The 12,978-nt window shown below is 47.3% G+C and overlaps 1 protein-coding gene across 4 annotated transcripts in view; it reads left to right on the top strand.

Moving 5' to 3' along the window:
- Window positions 1-12,978, top strand: part of LOC144943266 (homeobox protein Meis1-like) — a 251,869-nt gene that overhangs the window by 163,374 nt on the left and 75,517 nt on the right. For 3 of the 4 annotated variants that reach the window (XR_013639471.1, XM_078870605.1, XM_078870607.1), the window contains exon 8: window positions 6,992-7,128. Coding sequence is in view for 3 of the 4 variants with exons in the window: in XM_078870605.1 (XP_078726731.1) it covers window positions 6,992-7,128 (137 nt within the window). In the remaining variant the exon portion in view is untranslated. The remainder of the gene's footprint in view (window positions 1-6,991; window positions 7,129-12,978) is intronic. The other variant, XM_078870606.1, reaches the window with a different exon arrangement.

The following is a 12,978-nucleotide window of genomic DNA, read 5'->3' as shown; positions in this document are numbered from 1 at the left end:
CCACAGGACTTGAACCACTGACCCTGGCTCAGTGATGAGCAAAGACGACCAAGATGGCTACAGCGCAGAGCCTCGTCGTTTACTTGATTTCACCACGTCGAGCGCCGTTTGTATCACTCGCAGTTTTTATTGGTTGAAGTGGAAAAAAGGAAAGGGAAGATAAAAAGCGAATCCGGCATGTCGTATCGCTGCACGAATTAACGTGCGCGCAATCACGTCGCGCTAAATATTTGAACCTTGCGTCGCCGTGTAAGTGCCCGCGTCGGCGGTTGTACTGCTTAAAGCCGCTCCCTGATGGGCAACGCGTGAAATATTTACGACGAAAATGTTTCTTAAGCTCATATAGTGCGCCGTGAATTTTGCACAGTGCCGTCGCTTAGCGAGCTCATGCTCTTCTTTGTACTTTATTCAAAAACAAAAACATTCTTCAATGCGAGTTCAGCAGCGCAGTTTGCCACGACGGGCGCACCACGAGGCGCTCCCAGCTCCTTCCCTTTCACCGGGGATGAGTCGATGAGTCGGTGATGAGTCAATTAGTCGATAATGAGTCGATGAATAGATGAGTCGGTATTGAGGTTATGAGTCGATGAGTTGATGAGTAGATGAGTCGATGACATAGGGCTGTTGCTCCATTTGCGCGTCGCCACGAGATGGCTACGCTGCACGTCGGGCGGAGGGAGGCATGGCTCGCAGTGGAAGGCGACCGAGCCGCGTGCGGCTTAACGCAGATCGCGACGGTGGTTCTTGCCGTACGGGCGATGCTTGTGATGCACGGTGGCTCAGCATGCCCCCACCACTCCGCTCGTTTTCCCCTTTGTCGGAAATTTCATTCTCAGGCACAGCTGTCCGGATATTTTCTTTGGGAGCATTATCGCCATGATGATGATTATTATTATTACTGATTCGCCAAAAATTAATGACCTCCGTAAATTTCATGGGAGATGAGCTTGATCATGAAAAGCAACGTCCAAGTGAACCGACACGAAGGATGCATCCCGTCAAGTGCGTAGCACCTGGGCCGCCAATCCACGGGTGCCACTCCAAACGGTCTCGACAGGCTGCCCTCCCCCACCACACACACACCAGAGCATCACCCTCCTCTCCCATCGGGCAACAGCTGCTGACTTCCCACAACGTGCTACTGCCCCTCCTCCTATTGACTACGGACGGAGGGTGATTATGATGATTACGATGACAATTACAATGGTGATGATGATGACGATAAGGAAATGAGTCGGCCACCACTGGGGATTTACAAACGGCAGCTTTCCAATTGTGCGTCGAGAATTCTGACGACAGTGACTACTACAGTTGATGGACATTCCACATTCCTTTGGCCAGGGCCAGCTGACTCATGGATTGACCCGCTTGCTTGCTTTCTACAGAGGAACATTCCTCATATAATTGACTGTGGAGTTGTGGCCCTTACCACCTGGATTTGAGCTCGCAGCTCTTGATATGTATGTATGTTTGTACTTCTTTCACACCATACGTAGCCAACCGTGCTAATCGGAGGTGCAGGCGAAGGAGAAAAAACTAAAACACAAAAATCAGATCTCAAGAAATTAGTGTTTAATCTAGATTCAAAAGTGCTGCCTAATATCGGAAGGAAGAGCGTTCCAGACGGCCGCAGAAGCGCATCCGAAAGCGCACGATGCGGTGACCGTCTTTGTTCGATGGCTAGCCAAAATGCCGCTGCGAGGATGAATGGAGCTCGCGTAAAGGTTTATGTTCCTTGACGAGATCAGTAAGGTAATTGTGGTTCATTTGTGGCAAGCACTCTGTGTGTAATAAGTGCGACCTTATAATGGATGTAAGCGCTCCGATCACAGCACCGCCTGATCAGGACCATTCAGGCAGTTTTCGACTTATAATTCAAATTTATAATGCGCATTCCATCCTATACTTCCACGCTGTACCCTCCAATAGTATCTTTAATTTAATTGGATCTGAATTTTTTATTAAAATGTCAAATGAAAGCACAGTCGCCTACGTAGGGTGCGAAAGAAGTTAAACATGTACACATGGCATGTACGTTAAATTACATTTAAAAGTAACAGAGCAACGTAAGCACAGCAACTGCGCAAATTGTGCGTACAATTTACAAAGGGGCCCAAAATCTGAACCCTCAATACTGACCCTAACAATGTCTATCCTGAATACAAGAAGGGATTTAGATGTTTTGATTAGTTACGTTTATTTGATTCGCTACACAGATGGTCCCGTTTAGCCAGCTGCCCGGTTATTTCACCACGGGAGATCCGTGGTGTGCGTGAGCGCAGCAGCAACAGACAAAAAACATCGACACGGCAGACAACGCGTACGGCAGGCTCCTCAAGGGACATCGCGGTGCCAAGTGCTCGCGCACCTACTGCCAAAACGCAGGCGGCGGCGGCGGCGCGGAAAGACGCGTGCGCTCGGTGCAGAGACAGCACGCGACGGGGCTTACGCTCTGGCACGCCTCTCGGTGTGTACGGCGGCAATTACCGGGAGGTGCCGTCATTTCCCAGCTGCCTTTTGGCGCTCTTTTGCGTCGGCAGAGAGCGACACTCGATGCACGACGCCCGCACTCGTCGCACGCTGAAGTCCGTGCGAGTTGGGAAGGCTTTTCCCCGCGTGTCGCGATGTCTTGGCGGAGCTTGCGATTCGTCGGATTGTTGGCGGCTCCACACCGGTTGTGGGAGGGTGCCGCGTACGTGCCAACCGGTGCTTTGGGGGGGTGGGGGCGGCTGCCCCCTAAAGCGCACCACTTGCCGTAGTCGCATTGTTTGCAGGCATCTCGTATGCAAACCCATATTGAACTCATTACTCTGTAGGGTGCATTACAACATTAAGGTCAGTGTATGAGTGGGCCAGCAGTGAGTGATTCAAGTTCAGATAATGTATGGATTATTGGGCTCTTCCTTTGAATATTTCAATTGATTCAGGAACCGTAGTGTCAGATCAATTCTTGCTTAGGTGCAAACTAGGGGAAGGGTTCAGGGCTTTGAGAGAAAACAAGCCGGCAAGGCAGTATGTGGAGAGAGCCTCGTTTTTGTGAGGGTGGTTGTCAATACAAATGCCCTGTGTGCACTCAAGAAACACAAACAATAGGCACATACATGGATCCCCCGTATAGCCTTAACACACTGTTGGGGCAAGTGCTGTTAGTGAGCACCTATGAAGGCCAGCACGGCACACGAGGGGGTGGGCGTCCAGCACCATGCCCGACCGCCTTTGTCTCCCTAGTGGTGATGTTTACACACTGCACCAGATACTTAGTTGAGGCTGAGTCGACCTAGGGGAAGCCGAGGACCGGTTCAGATAATCGTCATTGATGTTGGCCGTCAGCGGGAATCACACCCGGGTCGCCAGGTTCGTAACAGCGTGCTAACTGCTACACTACCGCTCCCAGCAAGATTATATATGCCTCACACAATGGGCGCGTACGACACACTGTGCGCTGGTGGAATGGGCACAAAGCAAAGCACTAAGGTCTATCTCTGCATTGCTTTAACTAAAAACATATTTGAGAAGTATTTAATTACAAATATTTTTTGTTAAAAAAATATATATCCAGATCTACACCATAATTTTGGTCATTTTCCCGCTCTGATTTGAAGCAATTATTTGAGGAATTTTACAGGTTCCGCAGGCTGATGAACACGTCTCCTTCACGAATGGAAAATTAAAGACACGAGCCACAGGGTTGCGACTGTGGCCATGTAACCCGAACAACAGAGCATGTAGTAAACCCATAGATACTTATAAATGTACATAGAGATACATTAAAGACAAGTAACAGAAGTGAGATCGTGGTCATGCAAACCAAACTATGGATCACACAAGTAAACCCACTGTGATCTGCGCTCCTTCAACGAAGGAGCAGGAACAGCAAAACGACACGAACTCTCTCTCTCTCTCTCTGTCCTGAAGCCCCCTCGTCGTCGCCGTCATGCACGATAATAGAAGACCGAGAGTGTTTGTGAAAGATGCAGATTGGCTCATTTTGGAACGCGCCGCGGAGTTTCAACTCCACGGTTCGGAAAAGCCGCGCCGTGGACGCACAACATCACGGGGCGTTTAGCGTACGGAGTTTCTAATCCCCTTTCCAATAAAAACACTCGGCCATTGCTAATGCGAGTGCCGAACGGCACTTTTCTCTGTAGCCAATGGATTTTTTCTGTGGTTTTTTTCTTCTCAATTTGGCTGTGAAGGTTTAAAACAAAAAAAGCCTAGGTACATCAAATGGCCTGCGCGCGTTCCGAAAACTAAAGTCTATACAATCCAATCGATACTGCAGATGTCATTTATTTAACCAGGTGGTCGTTAATTTAATAATCTGGCTTACAAGAGAGACATGGACTCATAGGGTACTTTTAAAATTGGGGATTAGTACTCTGTATGCATGCATTTTGAACTTCTTTCGCACAAAGCATAGCCAACCGTGCTCATCGGAGGTGCGGAAGGACAACAAACTAAACACAATTAGCAGTTCTAAAGAAATTAGTTTTCAATTAAAAAATGCACAGCCTAAGTGGCTACCTGATATCGGAAGGAAGAGCGTTCCAGACAGCCACAGAAACGCATCTGAAAGCGCACGATGCTCCGGGAGTGTCGTCTAAATCCTCGCTCGTACTGGTAGGAACCACCTGGTTCCACCAGCCCACAGGGGATTATCGTGCATCCAAAAATGGGAGGGGTGGGGCTGGGTGGAGAGGGGAGGGTGGGGAGGGTCTGGGTGAGGAGGGTGGGTAGGGGCTGGGTGGGGATGGGAGGGTGGGGAGGGGCTGGGTGGGGAGGGTGGGGCTGGGTGGGTGGTGGGAGGGGTTGGGCTGGGTGGAGAGGGGAGGGGCTGGTCACCCCGTGGTGCCCTTATAAAACTCAACGTTCAACCTACTCACACCGGCTTGTGCCCGCCCTCACAGTCGGGCATATTTGCGGAATACACCACGCCACCGTTGGCCCTGGCCATTGACCGAGCAAACCAACGTTCCTACCAGCTCCCTCCGCAGGAATGTGTTCAAATTTGGTTTCACACGGCGCCGTACATGTCAATGTATAATCCACTCTTTGGTGGTGGCTGCAGGCATTGGATCACAGCGGTTTATTCAACTTTCTCTCTCGTACCCTATGAAAATATCCCTGCCGAGTATTATGAATGCACATCACACGTTCCCCAGGACTGCTAGCTGTGCACCTGTGGCGATGGAGCATAATCACCTACATGTCTAAATAAACATCGCAAAACACGCCGGTCTTTGTACGCGAACATCTGACCCATCCATCGATATATAAGAATATATTTTAAGAATCCACTGCTGGAGGAGGACCTACACTACTCCGCGTCTGTTATCCGGGGCTGTTTCAATCATACTTCACCACGCTGGTCAGTGTGTGCTGGTGGAGGAAGGAGCAATGGACTGATTCACATACCGCTTGCCACTTCTGTCTGTCGCGGCCGCGAAAAGAACCCAATGCTTGATGGGTTCATACGCAGTGAGCGAACCACCACGCCACCGTTCCACTGCGTACGCCTAAGCATTGACCTATTTTCACGTACAGTATGCTGTTCACATGTACATCACCTGTTCAGCTCTTATGTTTGCGTGAGCCCGATGCGCCCGCAAGTGTGCTAACGAATGCGAATTCCGACAGCGCTCGCACGCGAGACATTACATTCACACGCGCGTGGTGAAGGCCAAATAATTATAAAAGTTGCACCGGTGTAATTTTAGCAACAGGAGAATGCCCAAGACATCAATAAGGCCAGTACAGATGAAGGATTATCGAATAACCCATCGATTGTTCACTTTTTTTGGTTGAGGCATATATAATCTTGCTGGAAAAAAAATTGGTTAATTATTCAACAGATGAATAGATTGATATCTCACGGAATTATAGGTCTAATTAATGTAAGGTCTAATTACTTAAAGTATCCCTACCTGCAATTGGATAATTATCTCCGAGTAAAATAATGTTATGCTAAACAGAGCCAGCCAATGTAAACATTGAATTGATTAACATTGCCCTGAACGTGCAACTACGATTGTACTCTCAAAAGAAAATATCCCAGGAAAACCTCCCCGATTCTAAAGTTTGACTCAATGTTGCTTTATTTAAACCATCCTCTGACCCCGGTGACCACAGCTTCCGTATTCAGCGTTGTTTACTCGGGTGGCCAAGGGGTCAGAGTGATTTCCACCTCCAGTTTTCACACATCCCCTGCTGTGCAAACACAAAACTATATCCTGCAAATGTTACTGTGAATGTTGTTGTTTTTAAAGTAATTTGTCCCTGCCAACTGTTGTTACTGGAAATGTATTTCATTAAAATACTTATTATGTTTGTGCACACTTTTGAATTCCATCAGTAACACAGCATTATAGTTTGCGCTAATTTCTAATTGCTTGTTTCCCCCCCCCCCCCTGATTTCTATTGCCTTCGTTGTGTTTGTCCATTTACGTGACACCTGGTTGTATTTTGATTTAAATCTTTCGTGACTGCTTTCATGACTGCAGGGATTCATATTCTTGGTTCTTTCGGTAAAGTTACGTAGAAGGGAAATAATAAAATAATACAAATATAAAACAATACAAATTCTCACGACGTTTCGACTGCAGCACAAGCAATCATCATCAGGTGTGAAATCCACAGCAAGAAAACGTCGTGAGAATTTTTTTTGTTTTATATTTATATTATTTTATTATTTCCCTTCTACGTGACTTTACCTGGTTGTATGTTGAACTTTTTTCGCACCGTATGTAGCCAACCCTGGCTCGTCACCCTTGCGAACGAGACTCTTCCCTTAATCTCGCCACATTTGCCACCTGTTTGAAACGACAATAGACGGGGGACTTTAAAACTATCCCACAATTCACTCTCCGGGTAGAGGCGCGGGCCCCGCGATCGTTTGTGCTGCCATTGCTCGTACACCACACACAGAGAGAGAGAGATCGAGAGCGGGCAAGTGCGCGGCTTCTCACGCCTTGCGTACGCGTGCTCTTGGCAGGCGACGGGCTGGACAACGGCATGCTGTCCGGGGACGACGACGAGCTCGACAAGGAGCGCAAGCAGCAGAAGAAGCGCGGCATTTTCCCTAAGGTGGCCACCAACATCATGCGCGCGTGGCTCTTCCAGCACCTGACGGTACGCGGCCTCCCCCTCCCCGCCCCCCCCCCGTGGCCCTCGCCGCTCCGCCCGCTAACCGTGTCCCCGCAGGGACGCCGCCGCCGCCGCTCCGCTCGTGTCTAGGCGTGTAGTGGCGCGTGGACTTGTGATCGGCGTCAATTAGTGATCGTGACGCGTGCAAGCATTCGACGCACCGATGAGTCATTGTTGCGACTCACGCCCATTGAGTTGTAGGACGCTTCACGCGGTCCTTCATCGATTGAGATACATTCCAAAGCTCGCGATGCACACATCGAATCGCGCGTGAGAGAATCGGTCGCTTACAATCGGCAGTAATGTCACTCGAATGCTACGTTTAGGATAACGGGACAAAGAAAAACTAAACGTGTGAGATTATTTTCCCTGGGAAAATCGGTGAGTCGTTACTCGCGCGATCACGTGACCAGTCCTGCTGCTCACCCCTCCTGACAATGTCAATAGGGCTAGGTTTGGCTTCTGGATTCGGGAGTTGGGGTGTTCACGGAGGCGTTCCTGTCAACAAGTGCAACGCGAAGATGAGTGTCACGCCTTGATGGAGGGGGACCATAATAGCCCTGTTGATAGCTCTCGTGTTAGACCCACTGGCATATTCACGAAAACGCAAAACACACGTGCGATGTTAACGGGTGTTTTTCAAGTGTCAATGCCTGTTCACGTACGATTGGCGCTTACGGGAGGTGAAGGTTAAACGCAGGCTGTGCGTTTACGGGGTAGCATCTCTAAGCGAATCCTCTCACTTCATTGTCCGCTGATGTCTTGTCAAACCGACGCTGTAAATAGAAATTCATGAGACGCGATATATGCAGAGGCACACAAAAAATTGGCAAGCAAAAATATAATGCATCAGTATGCTAATTTACTTTTCATTATGATATACTTCAATTATGCAAATATAATATTGCGTCGTTTTTCTGATGATTTTTTTAGCTCATTGACTCGACGATGAATAGCACTTACGCGTCGCGGCGAAGATGATAATAATCCTCACAGTTACCGCGAGACTGTGCAGAAAATCCCAAAGAAACAGATTACTGTGGCTTATTCGAAAGCAGTCGACAGTTAGAGCTAATCCGTTAAATGCATAAGCTTACAGAAGAAGGATTGACATTTGTATTTTTTCTTGGAGCAGCCTGCCCTATAGCTAATTGAAGTTGTTGGGGCCATGCCATGCATAGATTACAAGTGTTTATGCCACAGGACGCTCCTTGCTCCGTAATGGAAACGTATAAACATTAGAGTAGGCTCCCGTCGTGCGTGGAGCATTGATCACTGAAGTGTTCCAAATGCACGCACGTGTTACTAAATTGAGATAATGTTGCGTGTGGGATTATCCCTGCGACCATGGATACAGTAGCCAGGCGACTCCCGGGACTAATTGCAGTGTGCATGTCTGGCTGATGTTTTGCTCTTCCTCTGAAGCCAGAACTGTTGTGGTGCTGTGTTTAAACACAGAACTCCCACCTGAGATTAAACTCCACTCCCAAATGTATTGCACTTGATAGCCTTGAGCCCTGGTTACCATTCATGCAATCAGAAAACGTTTGGGTGATTGCCCTTCATTCAACAGTGAGGGCTCCTTATTCAAGCAAGTAGGCACAATACAAATCCTCGATGTGGGTGAAGCGGAGACGCTCGCCGTTACGTATGAAAGCTCCCGTTAGGATATCGCGTCACGACACCACCTCCAAGTTGTGTGCCTGTGTAATCTGTGGCTTCGTGCTTGGATGCACATCGTGCACTTGGGACACAACCGGTGAAAATGCCAAAGCTAAATTACCACACACCAACTTCCTTCCCCCCCGCAACTCCGATTAGCACGGTTGGGCTACGTACGGTGCGAAAGAAGTGCAACATCCATACAAACGCGTGCTCAAGATTATTAGCACACAGCTTCACAGTCTCACCTGGAAAACTGTGTTTTGAGTGGCACGAAGTGATTAGACATTGCAGGGAAATCACTTATATAGCACTTTTGCTGAGCAAAATTCATTAGAAATAAGCGCACAGAACGAGAGTCTGGCTCTCAATTCTTACCACTCGGTGCACCAGATGTCTTTCTTGAAAAAAAAAGCCATCGCACCATCGCCACGGTGACGAGACCCACTGGAGACTTCGGTAACGCGAAGAAAATTACAAACAAAAATGTACATCCGTAAAGGTTGTGCTTTTGCGTCCAGCCGATGTTGATGTAGAGGCAACGATTGTCATTTTACACCGAGGTGGCTGAGCCAGGCGATTGCGTCAATAATCGCGGAGTGAACCTGGCACTGTGACCAGGTGTTTAAAGGGCGCTACGGTGCTGCAGTAAGGGTTTTTTGCTCTCGAAACTTTACAAAAGCACGACCAGATGGTAGGATAGTGTTCGGACAGATCTTGGAGAGTTTTCTTGCCTATTCAAAAGCCAATAGGCTGATGGCCTAAAACATAATTGTATTCATGTGGAGACGCATTTCAATGATGTTATATATTCAGTGGCTGGAACTAAAGGTTTGCGGCCTGACTATTCACTTGCTTTAATTTTGTATTGACACACAAACCAATGAGGGGTGTGGCTGGCTGGAAATAAAATCGTTATGAAAAAGTAAAACGCACAACGCAGACGTGCATGTCACACCCCCTTCTTCCCGGCTCCCGTTACATCGCTCAAAGCCAGCAGTTATGAATAACCTGCTCGGGCACAGACTGTGTGAAATGTCATTCGTTGTCGCGTAACCGTGAAGTTCAACTCACACGAAGCTGCTTCCAAAATGCTCCCCCACCCCCCTCCCCACAATACATCTGACCGTGGGATAGCTTTGTGCTTCAGCGATGAAGTTGTGTTTCATTGGAAGGCCATGACAATTGCTTCTTTAAACTCACACCCACCGGTGTTTACAGAGCGCTGGGACTCGGCAAGATTCGTGTACACTTCTGCAACATCCACTCTTTTGGGTGATGTTTGGAAACGTGTTCGTGCGGCGATCTATATTTGCAGGGTTCCTGCGCAGTACATTGTGTGGGCTCATCGCTTGAATCCTGCTCCATGCCCCCCTCGGGAGTCCTCTGAGAAGCGCTCCCTTGCTGGCTATGAACCATATTTCCACAAGGCCTCAGTTGAGCCTTCTCTGACTACTTTTTTGAGCCCTTGATGAACGCCGTTTTGAAGATTCCTTGGCTCGGTTTAATAAAAAAAGCATCTAAGGTTCAGACGAGCCCATTTACCTTGCCGTTATTTTTGGACTGTTTTCTACACGTCCTCAATTGTGCACTCACTACCTAATTGATACGTTTCATTTTCTAAGCGTGTGTTAAGTAAGATCGCCCCGGTGTCAAAGTCGCAACTTTAAGCGTTTCGGTTTTTTTCCCTTCGGACGCTTTTGAACTCATTCAGCCACCCGTTAAACAAGTATTTCAGACACAAATTGATTAAACTAACAAGCAAAGCGACACCATTCTCTATCTGCCGTACGGGCAGGGAAATGAGCTGTGTGAAAACTGCTGACTGGCACCGTGGTTGCCAAGGCCCACCATGGAGTCTACGTTGCGTTATTAAAAGCTATTAAAGTAATAGGTTTAAATTAACTGAATATGGAGCTGATTCCAAACAGAGAGCTGTGAGGTAGGCAAACGTAACTTGGCGTTTACGGCGAGCTATCAAAGAAGACATTATTATTGCCGTACGATTGATACCGGGTCCAGTGTTCAACTCCCACAATCCCCCAGTAATTTTGCGGGGATATTATTTTTTCAAATCTCTATTGTTTACCGCTCATTGTAAAATAAACACAGTTCACGGGAGGAGTAAAGTTGTGTGCCTGTATCTTCGCCAAAACCCCATATTTGAACTTTACCCACAATTAATTAAATCGTAATGTGTAATGCTTTCACTGCTTTGGTTTATATGCTTGTTGGCCAGGTTCGTGGGATAGGCAAAGGGGCAGCCCCTGCAATTGCTATGCTCACGCCACTGTTGGTGGAAGGCCTTCCGCTGGAGGGAGCTCTAGAGAGCCCCCTCTACACGATATTTTGGTCTACTCTTCCACGCTGGCAAGACGACTTTGAAGAGGGTTAGTGAATAATGAGGTTCCAAATCACGAGAATTTGAGTTCAAATACGTCCATGTATTATACTCGTGAGATGAGTAAATTGTGAAACATACCAACAGTGCTGCTTGAATAGAAAGTCAACAGTTGTTGTCTTGCCAGGTACTTCTCTCTGCCATTGGAATGTGGAGTTTTCCAAGAAGGCTAAAGACCACCAACACAAATTATCATGACCCAATGCTCATTTGTTTAATCGGAATTCTGATCTTTTTTTGTAAGGCTTGAGGTGATGAATCTAAGTGGGCTGTCGCGTTTTAGAAACGATATCTTTAAAGTATTTTTTTTCCATTATTCAGCATATCTCTTATTCTTTTTTTACTGCTGCATGGAGACCAACGCCACTGTTTTCTGTGCATTGCCTTGTGCAGCTGCAAACCATCCCGCTTGCGCACAAGCAAGACGTTTACACGAAGAACACATGGGTAAATCTCCATGGGAAAAATGGAAAATATCCGCTCGACGCAGAACAGTGTTTTTTTTCGTGTTTCCGGAACAAGGGAGTCACTTTTGGTTCTGGTTTTCAACGGGAGTGCTCTCACACCAAGAATGGACGTCCAAATATCCACCCTTGTGGAATTTTTCTTTTTTAGGGTGGTGAATGTTCATCTCCTAAGGGAGAACGAGGTGGGGGAGGGGGTGGAAATAGCAACAACTAAAAAAAACCCAGCCCATTTAGTGAGCATCCACCTTGTATTTCGACGCTAAGTGAAACCAACGTGTATTGTCGTTGTACGCGTTTTTGCTTTGGTGGCCACGTGGACAGAACGAATGCATGCGCAGCTTGCCGATGGCCACATTTCGCACTTTTGACTTTGTGCAGTAGATGAGTGGCATGCCCACGCTCCGAGCCATGAGGGTTTGCAGCATGCTTACTGCTGTGAGCCAATCAGATTCGCTGACTCAGAAGCCCATTTTGCAAGCGGTCATGGGTGTGAATTCTAAATGAACTCAGTAAATATAAACTTTTTTTTAGCAAGAAAACCAGTTGTCCTTTAAAGTGACTTAGGCGGTGCCCTAAGTGGAAATTAACCCCATCCCCATGATCGTTTGGGCCAGATTTGGCTGCTATAAATTTCTACGTGATAAGCCACTTTATTGAACTATTATTTGTAGCCAGGTCGCTTCTGAAACGTAACTATATAACTCAGTGGGCCTTACCTGGTCAAATAAAACGTGTAGTTTTAGTTTATTTATTTTTCGTGATTTGCTTACCTTTCCTATACTCTGCACTCCTATCGGTTTTTTTGTATTTTATGTATGTTTGTTGAACTTCTTTCGCAGCATACATAGTTAACCATGCTAATCGGAGGTTTGTTATTGTAACTTTCTGACCCGTCCCTACTGGACATCTGTGGAAAAGAGCTTCATAGCTCATCGGATTTCTCCAGGATAAATAAAGATTATGTTTCTGATTCTCATCTGACCAACGTTGTGTAATGCCACGGCGAGGCAGCCGTATAACCGCATATTCCTACTCACGCGACGTAGTTTTGTCCACTCGATCGTGTTATATCAAATCGCATCCGAGTTAAATGAAAAAAAAATTGTTCCTGAATACATTCGTCGCGTTGTATCCAATTCTCGTTGAGAAAACAAGACGCGGCATTACAGGCAAACGGGCTGTACTGTAAACCTTCACTGAAAGAAAAACAGATTTTCATAGACCCAGTGGGGGGTTGAGGGAGAGCCACTTCTCTCTGAGTTTGAACAGTGAGCAGCGAAGGGGGCCTCTGGGAGCTTGTCGAGG

The sequence above is a fragment of the Lampetra fluviatilis genome, chromosome 30, assembly GCF_964198595.1.
Source record: "Lampetra fluviatilis chromosome 30, kcLamFluv1.1, whole genome shotgun sequence".
NCBI lineage: Eukaryota > Metazoa > Chordata > Hyperoartia > Petromyzontiformes > Petromyzontidae > Lampetra > Lampetra fluviatilis.
Note: the sequence above shows the minus strand (reverse complement) of the source record. Positions and strands in the feature narration are given on the sequence as shown.